This window comes from Protopterus annectens, chromosome 13.part0, assembly GCF_019279795.1.
Source record: "Protopterus annectens isolate FY-2018-M chromosome 13.part0, PAN1.0, whole genome shotgun sequence".
NCBI classification, from domain to species: Eukaryota; Metazoa; Chordata; order Ceratodontiformes; family Protopteridae; genus Protopterus; species Protopterus annectens.
In genome coordinates, this window is record NC_056747.1 from 203,863,024 (window position 1) to 203,889,264 (window position 26,241).

General features: G+C 37.0%; 1 protein-coding gene across 7 annotated transcripts in view; it reads left to right on the top strand.

Moving 5' to 3' along the window:
* LOC122817706 (mucin-16-like) overlaps window positions 1–26,241 on the top strand; it is a 261,441-nt gene that overhangs the window by 93,011 nt on the left and 142,189 nt on the right. For all 7 annotated transcript variants that reach the window (XM_044090777.1, XM_044090778.1, XM_044090780.1 and 4 more), the window contains 12 exons: window positions 3,811–3,941; window positions 4,046–4,113; window positions 7,085–7,257; window positions 7,586–7,624; window positions 9,915–10,045; window positions 10,147–10,214; window positions 12,138–12,310; window positions 12,636–12,674; window positions 18,787–18,917; window positions 19,023–19,090; window positions 20,681–20,853; window positions 21,190–21,228. In XM_044090777.1, the coding sequence (XP_043946712.1) occupies window positions 3,811–3,941; window positions 4,046–4,113; window positions 7,085–7,257; window positions 7,586–7,624; window positions 9,915–10,045; window positions 10,147–10,214; window positions 12,138–12,310; window positions 12,636–12,674; window positions 18,787–18,917; window positions 19,023–19,090; window positions 20,681–20,853; window positions 21,190–21,228 (1,233 nt within the window). The remainder of the gene's footprint in view (window positions 1–3,810; window positions 3,942–4,045; window positions 4,114–7,084; window positions 7,258–7,585; window positions 7,625–9,914; window positions 10,046–10,146; window positions 10,215–12,137; window positions 12,311–12,635; window positions 12,675–18,786; window positions 18,918–19,022; window positions 19,091–20,680; window positions 20,854–21,189; window positions 21,229–26,241) is intronic.

Genomic DNA, 26,241 nt, shown 5'->3' on the forward strand with positions numbered 1-26,241 from the left:
AAAACTCTATCCATGTATTTAGTCTCCTACAGACTACTGTTAGGCAATTGATGCCTGGCCTACAAAGCATCTCCTACAGAATGCTGTTAGGCGATTGATGCCTGGCCTACAAAGCATCATCTGATCCTGCTTTGAAGACCTGTTGCACATCCAACAAAGAAATAACTTCAGAAATACCTGATCTAGAGACTTAAACCTAATCTGCAACATAAAAAGGATATCTTGGACAGACATGCAAGCATCTCAGAGACTCTCATCTGGAACAGGCTTCCCATCCATGTAAAGCAGAGTTTTTCACTAACCAAATTCAAGAATAACTTGGACCAGTGGATGGGGAATCAGAAATGCATCCCTAGTCTGGCACCTATGCATCTTATGGACACGTGCAGCCTGTAAATGCTTAACTAAGCTTTATTCAAGCCTATACCCAACCCTTACATTTATGCTGGGGTATCAGCTTGGCTAGGCTTAAAAAAGGAAACTGGGGGCATTCTAGAAATCACCCATAATCCTATAGCAGATAAAGATAACATTTGATCAAATGTTGACATTTAGTATTCAAATCTAATAATTTCAAGGGACCTTATAAAATTTGAATGAGTATGCTTAAAAGGGATACAAGCATTGTTTTTCATTATGCCCTAAAGAAATTTGTTTTTCACAAACAAAAGCTAAGTTGCATTTTTATGTGCTTTGTGTGTGATGTAAAAAAGTTACTCTGCACTTTTTATTTGGAATGGTGCTGTCTGTTGGACCATATTTATGCAGAGTTAATATAAGATGTTCAGCTCTTCCTCTATCGAATCAGGCAATGCTTACTAAAGTATATTGAAGCCTACAATGCTGAACACCCAAAATATAGAACTACTGGACTTGTCCCCCTTCAGGACCCTTGTCAATGCTTATTCCTAGGTCCATAGCAGTGGGGACTTCGGGATTCAGTGTTTTATGTTGTTTTGGGTGAGTATTAATTTGTAAATAGAATGACTTCCACATAAAATGACAAAAACAAGACAGAATCGCATTCTAACTTTTATGAAATCAGCCTCTGGTGTCCTAACTTTTCAGCTTTTATAGCAGCATGACAACAATAGTTTCAGATTACATTTAAATGTATGCTTGGAATTCGGAATTCAGTACACACCTTGACCAAAGTCGCAGAAAAAGGGCCTGAACCTCATTCTTTGATGTACTTGACTGTGTGCTATATAGAGCATAAAACAGAATTAATAGATCCAAGAAGGGTTTAATAATTTTGACAATGCATCAGTATAGCTACAAGAATCCTAGCCACAAAAAAAAAATCATGAATTGTAAATACAATATGCATTATTTAATGTAGTTTTAAAATGCTGGCTAAAAAGTCTCTATAAGACAATAACTAGTGAGAGGAAAAATGCATTTCAGTCCAAATTCTCCAATGTGTACTGTGCAGCATACATGTAGACTGTCTAATAATAGTCTACATAATTAAATTTCTGCTACAGTGTATTGATAAACCAAATAGAAATAATAAACAGCATGACAGACAAAAATGATATAACTCATAAGATTCGTAAATCATTTTAAGTTATAGGGCAGGGTTTCACATTTTAGTAGTGGTAATCTGCGAAGAGTGGGGTTACGTGGATATGCAAATCATGGACTTACAGGATGAATACATTAGTGAATAGAACTTTTTATAGGTGCACCTCCTTACTGAAAAGGCGCAATATGTTTAAGCCACAAGTGATAGGAGGGTAGCTGATATGCAAATAAGGGTGTTATCTGATTGTTTATCAGTAGGATTCATAGAGATTAATCCATAATGAGCTAATTTGCATACCAAATGTGTAAATGGCCTGAACTTATGTCATAAGCAGTAATTTAAAAGAAGAGAAAAAAACACTTATCACTGCAGGTAAATGATGTTTTTTTTCTTGACTACTTTTGGGTGGAATTATTAGATTTTTATCAATTTAACAGAAGAATATGGAGATATGAGGGGGAAGGGGAAAAGTTTCGGTTGGTGTCAGGGACGTGCCTGTGCATACATGAGCAAACTACTGAAAAAGTCATTAGGGGAAGTGTTTCATTTGGATGTCAATGGACTGTGGAAGGGGTCATTGGGGAAAAGGTTTCATTTGGTCTTAGGGTCGTGCTTGTGCATAGATGGGCAGACTACAGAATGGGGTCATGGGGGAAATGTTTCATATGGTCTTAGGGTCATGCTTCTGCATACATGGGCAGACTACAGGATGGGGTCATGGGGGAAATGTTTCATTTTGATGTCATGGTCATGTTTGTCCATACATGGCAGACTACCAAAAGAGTCATTAGGGGAAACGTTGAATGTGTTGTCAGGGATATGCTTTTGCATACATGGGCAGACTACTGAAGGGATCAATGGGGAAAATGTTTAATTTTGGAGATTGTACATTCTTTGACATACTGCTGAAGGGATCAGTGGGGAAATGTCTCATTTTGGTGCTTGTAGATACTTTGACATACTGCTGAAGGGATCAGTGGGGAAATGTCTCATTTTGGTGCTTGTACATACTTTGACATACTGCTGAAGGGATCAGTGGGGAAATGTTTTATTTTGGTGCTGGTGCAGTCTTGGACAAAATACTGAAGGCATGGCTGGGGGTAAGTTGATGGATTGCAACTCAGATACTGAAAAGCAAAGCAAGACATTTAACAAGGGGTGTGTGTACTACATGGATACTGGACTACGAATTTGAAAAACACCTCATTAGCATATACCATTTTACAAAATTTCTCATTTACATCTCATTACTCCTGAGGCATTTTCCATTTGCATAAATGACCTCTGTGATTCTCATTTGTAAACACCAGGAATGCCCCTGTTGCATTTGCATGAATGACTGTAAATGTCAGTAGTAGTATTGTTTTATGATTATTATGTTTTACTTTTTTCAAATGACGACCATTTCACTGCTGTGTGGACATACATGATATTCAGCTCTACGACTATTAGTTCATAAGTCAGTATTAAAGAAAAGAAAACGTATCCAGACTTCCCAGTGTTGAGAACAGAGTAATTTATGCAAAATATTGCATGGGAATTCTGTAGGCTGCCTATCTCTAATTTTAATTTGTAGCCCCGTCACAATTTTGTATTAGTATGTTAAATCAGAAATGCATGGTCCTGTTATATATATATATATATATATATATATATATATATATATATATATATTTTTTTTTTTTTTTTATAAAATTAATGCATTGTCCTGGTGTGTGTGTGTGTGTGTGAGTGTGTGTGTGTATGTATATATATATATTAAATAAATGCATGGTCCTGTTATATATATTTTTATTAAATAAATGCACGGTCCTGGTATATATAATTTTTATTAAATGAATGCATGGTCCTGGGATATATATTTTTTAAATGAATGGATGGTAACAGTATATATATCCTGGTATGTATGTATGTATGTATTTATTTATTTTTAAATAAATGCATGGTCCTGGAATATATGCATATTTATTAAATAAATGCATGGTCCTGGAATATATGCATATTTATTAAATGAATGCATGCACCTGCTATATGTATTTTTTATTAAATGAATGAATGGTCCTGGTATATATATATTTTTTATTAAATAAATGCATGGCCCTGGTATACATATTTTTATTAAATAAACTTACAAGCATTAAGTTTCACCGACAACAGGATACATAGCAGGTGCTCTACAGCACAAGGTTTTGATGACTTTCATAATTATTAAATTCAAAAGTTCATGAAAATGAATAAATATATAGTTTTAACATTATATTTTCCATTTTATTTTCTTAAAGCTTTGCAGCCTTTAGCAGAACATCAGGAGTTTACCCTCAATTTCACAATAGATAATTTACTCCCCACTTCTGAGTTGAACAACCCGATGTCAAGTTTGTATAATTCAACTGTGGCAAACATTTCTCAGTTGGTGAGTTGATGCCTTGTTATAGTTTTTTCTTTCTTTTCTTTTTCTGCTTCTGTGTTAGAAAATATTCTTAGTGAACTAACTATGTATACCTTTCTTTGTTTTAGTTGGATGGGCTATTTGCAAGAAGCAGCATTAATTTAACATACAGTGGCTGCCAGGTTCAAAGATTCAGGCAAGTATCAGAATGAGAACTTTTATTTATTTGAGAACAATTTATTATTATAGTTAAGCACCTCTGACCATATATTTATACAGAGTAAAAGAAAAATCTATATTCAGTTCTGCCTATTTTGGGCACATATGTGTTACCATTTTCAGTTCTCTGAAAGAATAGAGATATTACACAGTGATATTCCTTGTCATAGAAAGAGTTGAAATGCATGGAAGGGTTGACAAGTGAAGTTTGCCATGCAGACTTATTTCTTCTGAACCCCTGCTATTGAGATGAGGGCTATGTATAAGGGAATATGGAGCCTGAGATGAGAAGGGAAATGAGGTAACATTGTAGAGCGGATCATTAAGAAGAAAAGTAAGTCAAGAGTGGGGCTAGGTTCCACACCTATCTTATATTTAATGTATATAAAGTGAGTTGGAATGGTTATTGATGTTTTCCATTTGTTTATTAATAACTGTGTGGAAATAGTCTGGTTATTATTGAGCTTTTATCCAATAAATGGTTGCATTGCAAACTATGTATATGATTTTATTTGACGAATGCAGGAAAAATGGTGTTGCACTAAAATAACTATATAAATAAACTGTTGCAAACTCCTTCACCCCCAATCAAATATCCACCCTACTTCCTATACCACAAGCAACACCAACAGTATTGCAGGACAGTTCAACTCTTTCTTTACTCACTCCAATCAGTCGCTCCTTCAACTATGCCAAACACTTCTAGTGAAGCCGGGGACCTTATTCTCATTTAAACCAATTCAGACTCTCACCGTAAAAAAATTGCTTGTCAAATTCAATTCACAACCCTTGCTGCAGATAGCCTATCCAGAGAATTCCTAAATCAAGCAGCTGATGCCATAGCCTACCCCATCAGCATTCTAATTAAGTGCTGTATGTCTGAACATTATGTGCACTCAAGCTGGAAAATCTTATATTATTCCCCTTATACAAAGGTGGTGACTCTACTGAGTTGTCAAACTATAGACTCATTGCTATCCTACCACCCCTTTCCAAAATATTGGAAAAAATGTATCCTCTTGTAGCTGTTAAACTACCTTTTATCTAATAACCTGTTATCCAACACACAACATGGGTTCCACCCCAATCACAGTACCACTACTGCCCGTCTAAGTTTCACTAACACCATACGCCAGCATAAATATAAAGGGAAACTTGTATCCTCCATCTTTCTGAATCTTTCCAAAGCTTTTGATACTGTTTCCCATCAGAAACTCTTTGATGAACTGTCCATTCTAAAACTTAGCCACACTTCTGCAGCATGCTTCCATAGCTACCTTTATGGCCACCAGCAAGCAGTCAAATGGCAACAAGAACTATCAACCTTATTACCTGTCAACATGGGGGTACCCCAAGGTTCTATCATAGAACCTCTACTTTTCATTAATTTTACAAACCGGCTCCGCACATCTACTCCCCTTGCTTCCATAGTTTAATACGCAGATGACTCTACACTTATCTGCACTGTACCATCCCTAAAACAATTTGTCACTATGACACAGCAGTCCTTCACAACTGTTGAATCCTGGCTATCTGATTCACAGCTGATTCAGAACCCTTCCAAAACAAAATTGATGCTCTTTTATCCCAGCAAATCACGAAACTCCCCAACCTCATTCCAAATACATTCCTCCAATAACACCTTTATAATAGCTGTATACCAAACTAACTATATAATTGACTCTGAAAGGTGTAGGTTGAATTTCAAGTTATTGTCGGTCAAGAAGACACATATTAAACCAGGCTCATTGCATAGCAACAAGTCTTTTCTCACTAAATTCTCTAGACAGCCAATAGCCCGAACACATCTTCTCTCCACCCTACTATACTCCACTCCTATCTTCACTAACTTAAATAAAACCAATCTAGCACAAACTGAATCTTGCTACAATAAAATAGCTAAATTCACTTCCATCTCCCCATGAAGGTCTCACCACTGCTCTGTCTTACATATACTAAACTGGTAGAGCTACCACATTATTTAACTTACACTCAACTCACTATCCCTTGCAAGCTGGTACACCAAATTGACAAAACCCCTGCTCTTCAACTAGTGCTTCAACTTCATACTAATTCTCGCCGACTTTACTCGTCACATAAATCTTTATAAACAGGTCTCTAAATCCAACAATAAAGCCGGAGACTTTCTCTATGCTAACTACATCTCCAAAATATGGAATTCAATCCCTCAGCCCATCATCACTGCTGCCAACCACACCAACTTCAAAAATCAACTAAGACTCTTTCTCATTAGCAATTGGCTTTGTTCATGTATCTGTCCTGGCTAAACCCTATCCCCAGTCTATCACTTTCTCAACGTACTCTCCTTCTACACCACACCTACTCTATGTAATTTTGCTTACTTCTGTTACTTTCCTCCTATCACCCTCCACATCTGTGACATTTCAACCTTTCTAACCTTTGCCCTCTCTCCTATTCTCCCCCTCCCCCGATCTCCCCTCTACTCTCTCCCCATCCCCTATTTGTACTCGCCACTCCACTCTCTGCATATCTCATTATCGTCACTTTTTCATACATTTCATAGTCTCTTGCCACTCCCCCATCTGATTTCTCGTTTGTAACTTCCCATACCGTTCAAATTATTTACAGTATTATCATCTAACTTTAGTTAAAAGCCAACTTGATTTACAATCACTTTAATCATTGTAACTGAATGTACTTTCATCATGTGTGGTAACTTTCACTGATTATTATGGGTCTAACTAGTATTCCTAAACATTTTGAACTTTGTGTTTCTAAACATTTTTTGTATTTAAAAATTTCTAAATGTTGTATTTCTAAATATTTGTAACTGTCTTTGGAGCTTTTCTGCCTGGGCATCCTCTGAAAACGTGTTCTTGCCCAGTCGGACTATCCTGGTAAACAAATGTCAATTAATAAATAAATAAACTGAATAAATATTAACCATTGTTCCCTTGAATTGGTAGAAGAGGAAATGGCATTACTGGGACAACAGTGAATCTGATCTGCAAGATCAGGAATGATTCTACAAGCCCACCATTTGACAGAGTGAAGGTATATCATGAAGTGGGTCAGCTGACCCTAAACATCACCAAGCTTGGACCATACATCCTTCAGCCTTACAGCCTCTTTGTAAACGGTAAAGAGTGTGTCTTTCTTTTTGAGTAATGGCAGCACTGGTAGTATTCAGAAATAAGTAGTAGCATTTGATTTACGATAAGCTTAATTGGCTGTTTTCCAGGGTGACTACACCATGAGTTTGCCTCTTATAGTATTACAAGACATAACACTAGAATAATGATGGACGTATTTTATTACATGTTTTGCTGTAACACTTACAGATATCATGACATATTTCTTTAAAATGCGCTGAATTCAGGAAATGATTCTTGCTCTACATTCAACTAGTGCCCTGGAAAAAGCTCAGTGAATACAATTATAATTGTTTTCTGCTCTCTGTATTTTAGGTTATAATGAAAAACCCACAGTGACACCTTCTCCAACATGTAAGTATTCATTCTTACCAAAGATATTGTATCCGTTTTATTAAAATAACTTGGTGCTATCATTTGTATTTTACTATCGACCTGATGAAAGCAAGGGCAAATGTTAAGGACACTGTATTCTGGACTCTTTCATTCTGAGGCTATGTATGATGAATCAAAAGAAAAACACTGTTTAATAATTTTAGTATTTCATCAGTCTCAGTAGATTTCTCTTCCACAAAAAACGGTAACTTGTATGATGCAAAAAAATGAAAAGTATATCTATATCTACTGTATAGCTATCTATATTTATATAAGATACATATGTATATTTATAGTCACACACATATGATTATACTTAAGATAATCGAAACAAGTAAATGCTGATGTCACTAACATTGACACACAAAAATTGACAAAAATGTTCACCCATTATCAGGAAGGCTCCAAGGCATAACACTGGAGAAAGCATTTTTTGCAAAGTGGCAAGCCCCCTTCACCTTTTCCACACCCACTGCTAATTATATATACTAAATCTGAGGTCATAATCCCTGGGAAATAGCATATTCCCCAATAACAGGGATTGTGCAATCTTACACACTTGTGAATCATTGGTTTGTTGATCAAAGCATTTCAAAAAACGGATGTCGACTTTGGAACCTGTCAGCCACATTAAGGACTCCCATATACATCATGTGTGTGTGTATATATATATATATATATATATATATATATATATATCTGTAAATATACATATATCTATCTATCTATCTATCTATCTATCTATCTATCTATCTATCTATCTATATGTGTGTGTGTGTGTGTGTGTGTGTATGTATATGTGTGTGTATATATATATATATATATATATATATATATATATATATATGAATATATATATATATATATATATATATATATATATATATATAAATGTTATTTTAAGAAGCATATGACTGGTTAGAATGAGAATAGTTGATTATTTAATGTTGATGACATCAATGAGGCACTGCAATGTGAGGAAATTTTAAAATAGCTAGTCCTTTTTCATTATTTTTCATATGATAGCCACTAGTAATAGGACTAAACACACAATTTTAAGACATATCTTCCCTATTAGACATATAGTTTATATCTGACAGTATCACTTAAATACACAATATTCATTTAGTGCACTTGTTAAAAGTCTATGAATAAAACAGTAAATGTAATGAATGGGTGCACATTAAGATGTTAAGTTAATTAAAGAATAAACGTCATTGTTTATACATTAATAATGTAATTGTCAGATGTGTGAACTAAATGTTTTAGATTTTTTTATCTCTTCTTGTAAATATCTATTAAATAATGCCCAGCCCTGAAGTTATTTGTCCATAAATCATTTTAGGAAGTTTTTAAATCCTACTTATTTTGAATTTTTAAAGGCAGACACCATGGATATCTTTTCATTCTAGTATCCCATATAAGAGAATTACTGCAACTTTTTAAAAGTTAAACATACAAACAGGAATACATTATTAATAATTTAGTTAACAACCTTCCAGATTGCTGAAATCTGATTGGACAAAACTGAGTAAGACTGTCTGTTGATATTACATACCCCCCCTCCAAAAAAAAAGGGTCAACATAGACACTTTAAATGGTGAACTCATGCTACCGTAAAGCTCTTCCTAATTTTTTTTTAATTTCTCAAAAATGTTTGTTTTTCTAATACCATGATGGGAATGTACCCCATTCCTAAGTCAAAGTATGATTAAAGTTTATGAAATTAGTATTGTTTCACTCTTTGATATCAGCCAGTAGTGCTCTTCGCAGCACCCGCATTGTGCCCAGTAATGACTCCTTCTGCAGTTCATATAGAGTTACATGTATTGGTAACATATTCAAATATGATTGTAAATTCTTTTTTATAAGACCAGTTGCTCCTACTACTATTGGAACTGTCTGGATATCTTTCTTCCACATGGGTCTCATTATTTAAATATCATCGTTTGTACATATAAATGCTGAAGGATAGGATGCTGAAATTGTGTTTTTTCATTGTATTTTCTTATAGCTTTGCAACTACAGGTAGTAAATGAAGAATTTACTGCCAGCTTCACAGCAAATAATTTTCCTACCTCTGGGAAAATGTATGAAACATTTTCTATATTTCTCTTTTTGCATACATTGTCAAAATGTCACATGACAGATTATTTGCAACAGAGAAGATTCGGTTAAATTTGCTTATTACTGGAATCAAATGTTCATGAAAATTGAATGAATCTGCTGTGATTTTAAAGTTATAATTTTCATTTTTGTTTTGTTATAGCTTTGCAGCCTCAAGTAGCATATCAGGAGTTTACTGTCAACTTCACAATAAATAATCTGTTCCCCTCTCCTGAGCTTAACAACACTTTGTCAAGTTTATATAATTCAACAGTGGCAAACATTTCGCACTTGGTGAGTTCATTACTTGTTGTACCTTTTGTTAGCATTTCACTTCTTTGCACATCTCCATCTGAAGAGGTAGAAGTAACTATGTTTGATTGCGTTTGTTTTAGTTGGATGAATTGTTTGCAAGAAGCAGCATTAATTCAACGTACAGTGGCTGTCAAATTCAGGGATTCAGGCAAGTATCAGCATAACAACATTTTTATATTTAAAAGCGAATCATTTATTATTATTGTCACATACAGTCGACCAAATATTCAGCATTACAGAATGAAAGGTCATAACGTAGTAACTAGGCATGGAATTCTGAAATCACTGATGATCCTAGTTCAGTTTGCCAACTCTGTCCTCAATAACCTATCCTTCTCTCAATCAGCCACCAACTGGTTTCAGAGTTACCTGTCTGACCACCAACAATCCGTTGTATGGCAGAATGACATATCTCCCCAACTACCTGTCTCCATAGGGGTTCCCCAAGGATCCATCCTTGGACCCATACTCTCCTCTGTTTTCACCAATAATCTAGCCTCTGCCACCAAACATGGCACACTCATACAATACGCAGATGACTCAACCATCATCTGCTCAGCCCAGTCCCTACCCAAACTGCAAAAAGTCACACAGGAAGCCTTTTTCTCTGTTGAAACTTGGTTATCCGATGCCCAATTAATACTCAACCCAAACAAAACTAAACTACTCATCTTCCAACCCACCAAACATACTCAAAACAACTCTCACTTTAACATCACAGCAAAAGACAACACCACTATATACCTAACAGAACACACCAAATTGCTAGGAGTGGAAATAGACAATAAACTAAAATTTGACATTCACATATCCATGACCATAAAAAAAGACCACAAAACAATAGGAGCGTTATACAGAAATAAACAACTTCTCACCAAAGCAGCAAAGATTTCAGTAGCAAATTCCCACCTTATCTCCACTCTGCTTTATGCCTCTCCAATATATACCAACCTAAAGCAATGCGGTCTAAACAAGCTAGAGACCTTCTACAACAAAATTGCCAAATTCGCCACAGGGGCATCCTACCGTAGTCACCACTGTCTCTCACTTGCTGAACTGGGTTGGCTTGAACTCCCTCACCTCCTTCAATGGTATCAACTCTCACTCGCCCACAAACTAGTAAACCATCCACTAAATGTCCCATCCCTCCAGAATCAACTCCAACCTTATCGCACCACCAGACCACTAAAATCCAGCAACAAAAATCACTTGCAGATTACTAAAGCCAATAACTCTGCTGGTGAAGCACTATTCTCTTGCACCATAGCCAAATTATGGAACTCCCTCCCACCCACAATTACCTCCGTACCATCATGCAGCCACTTCAAAACTTTACTAAAAGCGCACCTAAAAACATGTTGGCTATGCCCTTGCAACTCCCACTCTAATATCATCCACCCCATCCAACCACTACCTTTCTTTCCACCCCACTAACTACCTTGATTATAGCAAACTCAGATGCTCATAAGCCAGTACTTATTATACAGCAGGAACTTCTTATTGTAACATTTGTTAATGTCTGTTATATACTTAGCAGATAAAGATTCTAGTTATCTACTGGTTTACTATGTTCTTCATCTGTAAATATGTTTGTAATTATTTGCTATGTTAATCGCTATGTAATCCAATGTAACTACTGTCTGTTTATTTTAACTGTGGAGCTTTTCTTCCCGGGCCTCCACTGAAAATGGACCTACGTCCAGTCGGACAGTCCCGGTCAACAAATGCAAATAAATAAATAAATAAATAAACTGTCTTAAAGCACTGTCTGGTTAAGTGAGTTACTCAGAGCTACACATTGGTAAAAATGAATCTGAGGGAATCAAACCCTGGAAACCAGGAAGCAGTATATAAACAGCTCACAGACTTACTACTCTGACAGACTAGTAGAATACACTAATAAAAATAGAATATCCATTTTATTAACTGATATGATATTTATCAAAAAGAATAAAGTTACTTCACAGAATGGTTACACCAGTTATTGAAAATGTTGAAATATTTGGAAAGCTTGATAAATGGTGTGTAAGGATACAACTAGAGATTTATCACTGTTTTATTGAATCAGCAGAAGTGGGACTGACATTAAGGGAACGACCGTGGATATAGTCTGCAAGATCAGAAATGATTCTACAAGCCCACCATTTGACAGAGTAAATGCATATCATGAAGTAAGCCAAGCAACGAAGAACATCACATTACTGGGCCCATATATCCTTCAGCCTGACAGTCTCTATGTAAATGGTAAATTGTTTGTGTTTCTTTTTGAGTAATGCAAACACTTTAAAACAAGCAATAATAAGTGTTTTCACACATGTTTACCTGGCTATTCTGATGGATGTGTCTACTGTTGTGCTACCTATTATGACCGTAGTAATTTGTAAGACATAAGAGCAGGAGAAAAATGAACTTCTTTTTTTGCATATTTTGCTCTTGCAAATAGTTAGAGACTTCTTCACATATTTCTTTGAAATGTGTTGAATTCTAGTAATGTGACATTTTCATTAGCTAATTTCTTGTGAAAATCTCAATGGATATGATGATAACTGTATTTTTCTCCGCTATGTAGGTTATAATGAAAAACCCACAGTGACACCCTCTCCAACATGTAAGTATTTATTCCCACCAAATATAATGCATAACACAATGCATGTATTTGTTTGTTTATTTATACGTAAGTAAATTTGTTGTCTTAGTAATCATACTGATCTAAGTTTATTTTACTGTAATCCCTGACCAAAATCAGGGTGGGGGGGATAAGAACATGGTGCAGTGAAAATGTTCACTCTATCACAGTTCTTACTTATAATTCCCTAACCCAAAGCAATGTAGACTTGTGAATGGAAACTCCAGATTGCTTACATTATATGGCTTCTTTGAAAGGAATTATTAAGGCCTTGGACAATAGAAAATTAGCACACACAGCATGCCTTGACCTGGTCAAGGCATGGTGACACCATTTCACAGTCAAGCATCGTCGAGAAGCAAATCAACCTAAATGTAAATCCCTGTATTATTCACTGGATAGCAAGGTGGTTACTGACAGAATCAGCAAATCAAGGCTGAGGACACAATCCCCCAGAAGGCTTGTGTTTAACAGGGTCCCCATCTCACAATACTGGGGCTGCTCCTACTTGTTTTATAATTCTCTGATTTTAAAATTGGTTTCAAGGGCTTTTGGCTGACTGCATATGTCTATGATAGCAAACCTGATGCCATCGCCAGCTTCCTAAAGTACCCCCCCCTCCCTGTCTCACTAATGGTGCCCCCCCCTAAATGGATACAGTTATCAGGGATCTTGCTACATTTATTAAAATGAAGTCATGCATCCAAGGTCATTAAAAATACTTGTATCCAGCCCTGATTGTAGTGCATTGTGGGATTTGCAGTGATCAGGCTACGGATTATCCATCCAATCAACTACCTAATATGTACCTAGGAAACTATGAGCCTGTTATCTTGTTTATTAATTAATTTTATATCACAGATTAGCAAAATCTATAGAAAAACAGTCATTCACTCTAAAGTTTACAGAGCACAAAGCACATAAGAATCATGAAGGGATTCACATCTAGATCAGGGGAGGTCATCGTGCCTCTTTACTCATCCCTCATCAGGCCCATAATTGAGTACAATGCCCCTTTTGGGATGTACCTTACCAGACACCTGCAGCAACTGGAAAGACCCCAAAAGTACCTCACCAAGAGGATCAAAGGGGGTCAAACAGATGCCATATGCTGCCCAGTTAAAGAAACTCCAGCTCTACTCAGTGGCATACCGCCTGCTCAGAGGCGATCTGTGCCTGACGTATAAAGCCATGTCCAACCCAGAATTAATGGACATGCTGCACCTCAGAAAATCCAAATCCCATTGAGCTACGCGCTTGAGAGACTTGAACCTCCAGTCAAACAAATCCTCCTGCACGAAGACAGGTTGCACGGCAACTAAAGCAAAAGCATCCACACAGCCAAAATGAAGCCAGCAACCAAAATGGATCCAATAAAAAATATTTAATGTTGAATAAACATCAAAAAAGCACAGACCAGTTTCGGCTGGCAAAAAAGCACAGCCTTCTTCAGTGACAAAAAACACAGAGTCAATTGATTCAACTTAAATAGTGTTTAAACAAATCCCATTGGTTCAATTAAAAATATTCATTTAATCCAGGTGAAAAAAGAGCACCTAGTTTAGCAATCCATTTCTTTTCCTTTGTATCTAACTTTGAGTGCCATCCTGTTTTATTAAATTTGATACCCTTAACCACATCAATAACCATAAAAGAAAAATTAGCAGTGTGATGTTTTAAAGTATGTTTGTACAATGCATTATTTGTTTTCTTATTTTTAATACTGCTCATATGTTCAGATATCCGTAGTCTTAAAGGACGAGATGTTTGACCAACATAGAAAGAGCCACAAATACATGTTGCCAAATAAATGAGCCATTCACTGCTGCAATTTGCAAAGAATGAAATATCATAGACCTTTGAGCAATTCCTGCTAGTAAATTCCTTAGATTTGACAATTTTACCACAATTACTACAATGACCACAGGGAAAACACCCCACCAAAGGTTCCCCCATAATAGTTGTTTGTGAAAATTGTGCAATACTAGCATGATGTGTATGTTTATAATGATTAAAACATGAGGCTAAATTCTTGCCCTTGCGAAATGAGAATAAACATTTGTCCGGTAATATATCTGATAATTCCAGTAAACTTAATAAAATGTTCCAATTTCTCTGTACACTATTCATGAGTACATCTGAATTCCTAGCATATGTTGTTAAAAACCTGATTAGCTGTGTGGTTCTCTGATCCCTAAGTTTATAAGTTAACAGTTCCTGCCTGGATAAAGTATTGGCCCAATTGCTGGCCCGCAAAACATGTCCCATAGAATATCCCCTTACACGAAATCTGTTGATTAAATCACACCTGTCTTCTTGAAAAGTATCCTCCTGAGAACATATACGCCTCAAACGTATAAACTGTGATTTAGGTATGTTTTTGGCAATGTGTGGAGGATGAAAGCTGGATGCGTGAAGGACTGTGTTGTATTCAGGATATTTCCTGAAAACCTGTTTACTAGGAGTATCATCTGGTTGTCTTGTTATTAACACATCCAGAAAAGTTATTGTGTCAGCATGATAATTGACAGTAAACTGTAAGCCCCATATATTATCATTTAAATATGAGACAAATTCAGTTAAATAATCAACATCAGCCCTCCACACCATCCAGCAATCATCCAAATACCGCCTCCAGATATCAATTTCTGGAAGGTAAATATTATGGTTACTATTATAGATAATATATATATAATATGAACAGGATCTTTATGAATCTTAGGAAGAAAATAAATGTATTGATTAATAGGATCCTGAATAGTAAGAATTCAAATGTTCTAAATCTGTCTGATTGTGTTTTGTCTTCATCACAAGTGGCTATTTTGAATAAAGGCTTAACTTTTATCCCTGGGTTTGTTATTTCTGAGGACCAATTGGTCCAGGATGTCTTGTCATTTTGTAGAATTCTTAATTTGAAATTACAGTTTGGAGATGGGGATGCATCTTATGATCATAATAAATTTATTTATCATAAATCCAAATATCTTCCTCCGATGCACCCCATTGTTCATTTGTTTCAGAATATGATTCTCAAAGATCTACATTTTGACAGTTCTGATATTCATTTTAAACCCAATAATTTGTCATCTAGTGAAAAACAGGCTATTGTTGAATTACAACAAAACAAGGATTTGGTTATTATTTCAGCAGATAAAGGTGGGGCAGTCGTGATTATGAACTGGTCGGATTATGACAAGGAGGCCAGGAGACAACTTTCTGACAAACGGTACTATGCTGAAATGTGTTTAAATCCTACGCATAGGTTTAAGAAACAGATTGATGAGTTTCTTATTAGTGCTAGAGATACTGGCCTCATAACCACTTCTACATTACAACAACTTACTATTCAGGATCCTATTAATCAATACATTTATTTTCTTCCTAAGATTCATAAAGATCCTGTTCATCCCCCAGGTAGGCCCATTGTTTCTGGTCGAGGTTATCTTACAGAACCATTATCCTTGTTTTTGACTAGACATCGTAAGCCTTTGTTGTCATTTGTTCATTCTCGTTTGCAAGACACGACTGAATTTTTACACATTATATCTGATGCACAATTGGAAACCTGGTTGGCTGATGTGTACACTTGATGTTAGTTCCCTGTATACGAATATTCCACATCAGGATGGGCTTGAAGCGTTAACTCACTGGCTTAATATAGCCCATCTATATGAACAAGATTTCAATTCCTTTCTTGCTGGTCTCGCAAAGCATGTCCTTACCAATAATGTTTTTTTCTATCAGGATATTTGTTTTTGGCAAACAAAAGGAACAGCTATGGGAGCATCATTTGCTCCTATTTATGCCGACCTGTTTATGGCTTATATAGAAGAACATATTATCTATAATAGTAGCCATAATATTTACCTTCCAGAAATTGATATCTGGAGGCGGTATTTGGATGATTGCTGGATGGTGTGGAGGGCTGATGTTGATTATTTAACTGAATTTGTCTCATATTTAAATGATAATATATGGGGCTTACAGTTTACTGTCAATTATCATGCTGACACAATAACTTTTCTGGATGTGTTAATAACAAGACAACCAGATGATACTCAGTACACAGGTTTTCAGGAAATATCCTGAATACAACACAGTCCTTCACGCATCCAGCTTTCATCCTCCACACATTGCCAAAAACATACCTAAATCACAGTTTATACGTTTGAGGCGTATATGTTCTCAGGAGGATACTTTTCAAGAAGACAGATGTGATTTAATCAACAGATTTCGTGTAAGGGGATATTCTATGGGACATGTTTTGTGGGCCAGCAATTGGGCCAATACTTTATCCAGGCAGGAACTGTTAACTTATAAACTTAGGGATCAGAGGACCACACAGCCAATCAGGTTTTTAACAACATATGCTAGGAATTCAGATGTACTCATGAATAGTGTACAGAGAAATTGGAACATTTTGTTAAGTTTACCGGAATTATCAGATATATTACCGGACAAATGTTTATTCTGATTTCGCAAGGGCAAGAATTTAGCCTCATGTTTTAATCATTATAAACATACACATCATGCTAGTATTGCACAATTTTCACAAACAACTATTACGGGGGAACCTTTGGTGGGGTGTTTTCCCTGTGGTCATTGTAGTAATTGTGGTAAAATTGTCAAATCTAAGGAATTTACTAGCAGGAATTGCTCAAAGGTCTATGATATTTCATTCTTTGCAAATTGCAGCAGTGAATGGCTCATTTATTTGGCAACATGTATTTGTGGCTCTTTCTATGTTGGTCAAACATCTCGTCCTTTAAGACTACGGATATCTGAACATATGAGCAATATTAAAAATAAGAAAACAAATAATGCATTGTACAAACACACTTTAAAACATCATACTGCTAATTTTTCTTTTATGGTGATTGATGTGGTTAAGGGTATCAAATTTAATAAAACAGGATGGCACTCAATGTTAGATACAAAGGAAAAGAAATGGATTACTAAACTAGGTGCTCTTTTTTCACCTGGATTAAATGAATATTTTTAATTGAACCAATGGGATTTGTTTAAACACTATTTAAGTTGAATCAATTGACTCTGTGTTTTTTGTCACTGAAGAAGGCTGTGCTTTTTTGCCAGCCGAAACCGGTCTGAGCTTTTTTGATGTTTATTCAACATTAAATATTTTTTATTGGATCCATTTTGGTTGCTGGCTTCATTTTGACTGTGTGGAGACTTGAACCTCAGCACTAAAATAAATAGAACATGCTGGAGGGACAGATTCATAACCCAGAGGCTCCCTTCACTCTGGAATAAAATCCCAGTCCAGGTTAGGCAGATTCCCTCATTGACTCTCTTCAAGAGGAATCTTGATGAGTGGATGGGGGATCGTAGGTTTACCCCAGGTATCACTTCTGTGTCACTGTTAGACAGAGGCACAGTATACTAACCTCGAAAAAGGGCATAGCAAAATTAATTTTAAAATGGGTGGCAAAAGCCAAACACACTCTGGCTAGGCTTATAAATGCCCTAGGGCAGATAGCCTAGTATGAACCTATGAACCTATATGAAATGATTAGGCAGAAAATATAGGCATTTTATTTCTTAGCTTAACTAGTGCTTTCCTGAGTGGTGATTTATTTATTGATCCATTCCTGAGCAATATTATTCCCAGTGACTTTACCTGTTACTTCTCCTTGGCTGTGCATGTTATTTGAACATGCAATAACTGACTATTTAATAAAATTCCCATTAACAAAACTGACACTATTTCAGATTTGAATGTGTCAAAACATGCCATAGTTGAGACATGAGAAGTTTGTAGAGACTTGTGAAAGTATTGGTAGTTTAGTCCTACATGTAGTATAAAAAGTAAAAAGCTTTATGTTATAATTTTTTATCAGTTTTCTTTTCCTTTTAGAAATTACAAGTAATCTACTGAGCCATAAATGCAATGTTCATTCTCTCTTTTCATCTAATGTCATTCCTAGCATTTGCTCAAACTGGCAACATTTTCCATGACAGTCATTTAAGAAGTCAATGTGTTTTGTTGTTATTGAATACTAGTGAAACAGAAGAGCCATGTAGATGAACAAATCCTATATGATGCTAAATTGTTTTTCATTTTAATTTCGTAAAGCTTTGCAGCCCCTCATGGTGACTCAACAATTTACTGTCAACATGACATTAAATAATCTACTATTTGCTCCTGAACTTAATGACACATCATCACGTTTATATAATTCTACTGCCACAAATATCACTCATCTGGTGAGTTCATTACTTTTGATTCTTGATTTTAATTTTGCTAAGCTTGTGTTTCTGTTAGAGAATATATTACTAGCAATATTTAATTCTGACTTTATTTTGTTTCAGCTGGATCAAATGTTTGCAAGCAGTAGCATTAATGTGTCATACATAAGTTGTCAAATTCAAGGATTCAGGTAAGTACCAACATGAACATTCATTATTTTCTTTCATTTATTGATCTAATTATGTCTCGTTCTAAATCTCCGAGGAGCTGAAGTCTGTCTGAGATACCAGTGGATGTACAGCAGAGAGAAGCTAATCACAGCACAGTCATCTACCACAATACACTGGTGGTCCGGGGGTTAGGATTCCGCATTCCCACCACCATTGCCCAGGTTCAATTCCCAGTCAGACAAGCCCCAGTGCACACACACACTGGTACACCCACACTTGTGCATGCTCACCCACATACATGCATGTGCATAACGACATGCAAACACACATACATTCATGCACATGGACACTTATGCACACACATAAAAATACATGCATGCACAACATACACACACACATCCAATCACAGACAGCCAGACAAATATGCATACCTTTACATTCATCTGTACCCAAAGATACTCATAAAAACAAACACACACACATACATATATACAGGCAGAAAGACACACATGGATACATGTTTGTGTGCACACATACCACCAGGTGCAAAAATGTGCATGCGTGTACACACACACACACACACACACACACACACACACACACACACACACACACACACACACACACACACACTCACATGCATGCATACCCTAACCCTCTGAAATATACATAAACATGCACACAGACACAGAAAACATACATGCAATCCCATGTTCACATTAACCCACACAGAAATACACTCACACAATTACTCATCTATGTGGGACATGTACATCAGGTTTGGAGAATTATCACCTTACCTATTTTGGATGGAGGTGGAAGTTGGAGCACTCAGAAAAAAAACATGCAGATGAAGAAAGGGCATACAGAAAGCATGGCAGTTCAGAAACAGACAGAACCAAAATCTGTAGAGCAGCAATCCTTAATGTTGCATTGTTGTGGTGCACAACAGATAGTACACTCAGCTTTGATGAAGAGGGATATGGGTTCTATTCCTACAACAGACAGTTGGATTACTTTTTTATTCAACAGTTGGTGCAGAATGGTCAGGGTTTGAGCTAGAATCCCTGTAGTAGAGGGACTGATTCCCTCAGTTCACATTTGCCTACTGTGAGCATGTGCATAAGTTGCTTAACCAGGCATTGCTCCCAGGTAACCAATGAAAAGGGACTGTCTGTCCAGTGGTTAAGAAATGGCTATTATTATTATTATTATTATTATTTTAATCAAAGAGTATTTAGAGTTTTAAAATGGTCTTTCTCTTGTATCTTGTGGTATTAAATAAATGGAAGTTGGTTAAAAATATAGATTTATAGGTTTATAGGTTGGTACTAGGCTATCAGCCCTAGGGCCTATACAAGCCTAGCCCTAACAATTCCCTGGCTATTTCTTCCCACACTATTTACTTCCCTAGATGTTTTATATATCTACAATTTATATATTTCACAATAATTTACTATGACATGATTCAAAAATAGTTATTACTAATTTAAAATATTACCTTATCAGACGTTTGAACTAGTACATATATGGAAACTGTTTGAGATGACTCTTGTTTTAAGATATTGTGTTACAGACAGGCATTTATCAGTAATGTATTCCTTCAACAGAAGTGGGGATGGTACAGTTGGGACAACTTTCGATGCAGTCTGTTGGATCAGGAATGATTCTACAAGCCCGCCGTTTGACAGAGTAAACGTGTATCATGAAGTGAGTCAGCTAACCAACAATACTACAACTCTGGGCCCATATGCAATTCAACCAGACAGCCTCTTTGTAAATGGTAAATGTTGTGTTTCTTCATTAGTAATGTGAAAAGTAAATAAACAGTAATAATATTGCTAGAAAAACATGTCTACTAGACAGTTCTTACTGGTTATCACCACTAGACTTTTATATTTCATAATATGATATATTTTGTAATTGCAGTGCCTAAAATAATCTCAAATTTATTACTTGTTTTTGCTATACTAGTAAAAGATAATAGAGTATTTTAGATAAACAGCACATCATTCACAATTATTTTAGACAAGTAGCTTTACCTACTCTTGAGTGAAATAAATTTTAAATATTTATCAGTCTAGTTGTAAGTTTACTTTTATTTTTCCATGCTTTGTAGGATATAATGAGAAAGCCATGGTGACACCTATTCCAACAAGTAAGTCTTTTTTTATTTGAAAATATTTCTTAAACACTCACACACACATGCACAAATGTATTCAGACCAAGAGCAACACAAACCAGACAGAACCAACAATCTAAATCTAGGTGAGATGTTTCAAATTCAGATTTGGTTAAAGCTTAGTTGTGAAAGAATTACATCTTCATGAAAAATATATTTAGAGTGACAACTTGTACTAAGTTGCCTTTAAATTAACACAATTAGTGACCTGTTTTTCAGTAGTTCTAAGTGAGATGCAAGCTGCTAGGTGCTAGCAGTCCCATGATAATAGACTTGACATTTATTAAGCACAAACTAAGTGACAAGTAATCAGAGTTTACATGCACATAAATGCACCCTGCATGGACCAGTAAAAGCACTCTTTCTGTAGTTATTTAGTATGCCTAGCCATATTTTGTACCAAAACCCAGTAGGCAGTCTCTTACATCCAGTCAGTAGCTATGACATAATACTCTCTCCCTTAACAACCTCACTTATCTGCATTGCTCTCATATGTAAATATACAGGAGGTTTTACTGTGAAAATCTGCTACAGATAAAGCTGTAGACCCCTATGAAACTTTTGCTATCTCCCCCAAATTTTCCATTCCCTATGAGAGGTTTTTTACATTATTGCACAGGAATGCCTTTTAAATTTATAGGAGTCCAGCAATGTCACCAAGACTATGGTCATTACCACTGCATAGTGTATATATTGACTAAGGATGGAAAAAATGTTGCTGTTTTGGTGACAGTTGAAGTGCTCAGTACAGAGATTCAGAGAAAATGAGGTGCATTCATTTTAGCAAATGTTTTCAAAAAGTCTACAGATCGTTTTATTTCCAGTTTTCAAAGATATTCAGGACACAATGCAGCAAACTATGTCATTTATAATGCAGTTTTGAAACTTCCTTTGATGACAAACAACTTATTAACTTGGACTTCAGATTTTTTTTAATTTTTTTAGTTCCAGTAAGAAAGGCATGATGGTGTTATACATATCATTCAAAGTGGAGAGTATAAATTAAGTAGTTTATATTACATATCAGTTCAACGATACTTGTAAAAGATATACATCAGGGGGCATGAGCACCTTTAGAATAGGTAGACAGGAAGAAAAAGTGATGCCAACTCCCTTACAGATAGTGTTAATGGAAATAGAGTTTGTAGATAATGTAGCCTGGACACACACACACACACACACACACACACACACACACACACACACACACACACACACACACACACACGTGCATGCTCATTTATCACAGTCCTAATAAATACACAAACACCCACACACGTTTGACGACCTTTATTGTGATAAATTGCTTAACATAACTTTATTGAACATAACAGACAAACATAAGGGCAGCATTCCCGCTCACCCCTTGAATACAGTTAGCTAAGGAACAACAAAACGGTTATCAAACATCAGTCAAATCAACATACAGGCAGCGTCCCCGCTCACTCATATATACAGTAGCCAAAGACAAGGCAGCGTACCATCTAACCTTGGATAAACAACAAAGGCAGCTTCCCTGCTCACCTTAATTCCTCACAAATACCAATTTTCATCCCTCATCCTGTAGAAGAAGAACAGAAGGGGGTCAGCCCTGACCCTCTTCTCCACTCAACAACCTCAAACCAAAATCAATTGGATTGGGCAGGGAGAGCAACAAGACCACACCAAAATGTGCTTATTCACTCTGGATTTCCTTTAAAAACCCTTCGAGCCACTCCCCTAGCACTACCTCACTTCCCTTCAAATTCCAACTCACTTAACCCTTTTCTAATCCTTCTTAGCCATCCAAATAACCTAACACAGCTAGCACCCAACACCGTCCCATCCCACATTAAACAGTCCCATAACAAATTCGTCTGTGCCAAACTTCACTTGTCACAGTCATAATAAATACACAAACATCCACAGACATTTGACGACCTTTATTGTGATAAATTGCTTAACATAAGTTTATTGAACATAAAAGGCAAACATAAGGGCAGTGTTCCCGCTCACCCCTTGAAAACAGTTAGCTAAGGAACAAGAAAACTGTTATCAAACATCAATCAAATCAACATACAGACAGCGTCCCTGCTTACCCACATATACAATAGCCAAAGACAAGGCAGCGAACCCGCTCACCTTGGATATACAACAAAGGCAGCATCCCCGCTCACCTTAATTCTTCACAAAAAAAAATTTTCATGAACCATCCTGTAGAGGGGGAACAGAAGGGGGTCAGGCCTAACCCTATTCTCTGCCCACCAGCACTTATAGGGCTGATCCCCCTCAAACAATACCTTTTTTCACAAGATCCTCCACCATCAAACCCAAATTAAGGTTAAATAAATCAAAACCGAAATCGTTGAGGTGAACACCATCCAGTCTATACAACACTGGATCCTTACTGTCAAACTCTACATGCCGGACCGTATGTACCCCAATTTCTCCCAAATATTTTGCCAACTTAAAATTGACATATCCGCGAGCCTTCTCCACAGCGGCAAAATTCTGTGCCTCTTTCCATACCAACCTTGGAATAATCTCAGACCAGATAACAACCATTCCCGGATACATCCTCCGCAATGCTAAAATGTCCTTATGAACTTAACAAACCAACTGCCTCTTCGGTACCCTGCCTAAATCATTGCCACCTGAATGAATTACTAACACCTGAGACAACCCCCACTTAACCTGCAACCAATTAAATTCTTACAATAGTTGACTCCACCTTAGCCCTCTAACACCATGCCATGTAATTCATAAGCCAAAATGATCCAAACCCAGATTTATGCCATTGGGTCTAACCTCTGCATGCCTGGCAGCCCTGAATATGAAGGAATGGCCCAAAATGATGATCCATCTCCGATCTAAGAAAAGGGAGGAAAAAAAAAACCCTCTACAAACTATTTAATATAATTCAAAAAGGCATTGGATGTCCACCGACCCACCCGTTTGATTACTGACCTACCTTCCTTAGCCAGATCAGATGCCCTAACCATCCAAAAGGAATGTGAAGAAAACTTATCCCCTTGCCAACCCACACTCCAAAGTGCCCTACTCATAATCACATTCACTCAGTGCTGAAAAAAACAACCCTTGAATTCTACCCTTCCGTACCCCACACAACTTTCTTTCCCAAACTACTGGACATCTCCAAGCTACACCCACCTCCTTCAAAACAATGGGTGGCTCAAGCCCCTCCTGATCTGTCCTCGAAGAATGCAATCTAAAATGCACCGCCCTAGGTAATATCAATACATCCTCCCATACCAATGAACCCAATAACTCCTACACACGAAATGCACCACAATACATCCGAACACTAACTGTACACCACAACACATACTCATCCAAACAACCACACACTTTACTCAAACCCTTTAACAACATTCTTAAAACACTTTTCATAACCAACTATCTCCTATTTGTGCTGCTCCCTTCAACTCTAGCTCACCCTTTTACACTCTACTCACCACTCATGACCTAGTGAAATCCTCTAATCCAACCAACCTATTATATGCAGCAATGGCAGCTAAGGCTACCCTCACCATTCACACTGCCCTTCCCTGCCCCTTCAACATGGCTAGATAACATAATAGTAAATTCTCAGACCACATGCAGTCCTCATCAGATAACTGACACAAATATTTGTCGAATTCAAGCAATGCCCTACCGTAGTCTCATCTCATGGATGCCGCCCATGATTGTTGCACCAACCTGCCAATCACTATTGCCCAATCTGCCAAATGTTGGGTGGGACAACTGACGAATGCAATGTCGCTTCCGGAGCCACCTGACAGAACCTGTGGAACTGAAAACGAGACAAACTATCAGCTATCTCATTTGAAACCCCTGGTACATGCAACCCTGTAAAAGAAAAGTTAATCAGCAAGCTATGCAACACCAATTTCCTAAGAATAAATAACAAGCGAGGTGCTTTAGCCATTTTTATCTGTATCACTTTCACCACTGCAGAATTATCTGAATGGAATACCACCCTCCACCCCTTCAAACGATCCTGCCATACCACCAAAGCCATCCAGATTGGCATCAACTCCAAAAAGGCAACATCACGTTTCAACTCCTCTGACCAATGTTCCAGCCATGAAACAGCAAACCATTGACCTGCAAAGTAAGCACCCATTCCGGACCCCCCAGCTGCATCAGAAAACAGCTGCAGTTCTACTTGTGTAACCCAATCCAACTGCCAAAATGAAATCCCATTAAACTGTTGTAAAATTTCCATCCACAAATCTAACTCCTCTCTGCCAACTTACTGACCCCTATTCTGTGGTGCTTACTCTTATGTCCTTTCAACAAAAATGACACAGACTGACAAAACGTCCACCCAGGATGCACCTCCCTGCACGCAAAGTTCAACAAACCCAACAATTCCATAACATCCTTCACCCAAACCTTAGGTCTAGACTTCACCCAAATGATTTTGTCCCACAGCCTAACCATCTTACCTGGAGGCAAAAAAAACAAACCCTGCTCTGCATTTACCGTCAACCACAAAAAATTCCAAGGCCCTCGCCGGGCCCTCCAACTTATGCTTAGCCAAAGGTACCCCCAAGGCCTCACACATCCCCCGCAAACTCTTGCATAGCTACCTGTGTTCCTTGCTTACCTTCCCCCACCAATAAAAAATCATCTAAATAGTGTATGGCTTGCCGATCCTCCACCCTCTGCTGCCATATCCAGTGCAATGCTGAGCTAAACTTCTCAAAAGTAGCACATGCCACCACACATCCCATAGGCATGGCAGTGTCAAAATAAAAGTTGTCCCCTACCACCATGCCTAATAATGACCAATCCTCCTCCGTCACAGGTAACAAATGGAAAGCTGACTCAATATCTACTTTAACTAGCCAAGGGTCCTTGAAACTGCTAATGACCCGAACTGCATCATCTAAAGATGAATATGTTACTCTAACCTCTTCACTGGGAAGAAAATCATTCACTGACTCACCTGCAGGGTACGATAAATGATGAATTAAGCAAAAT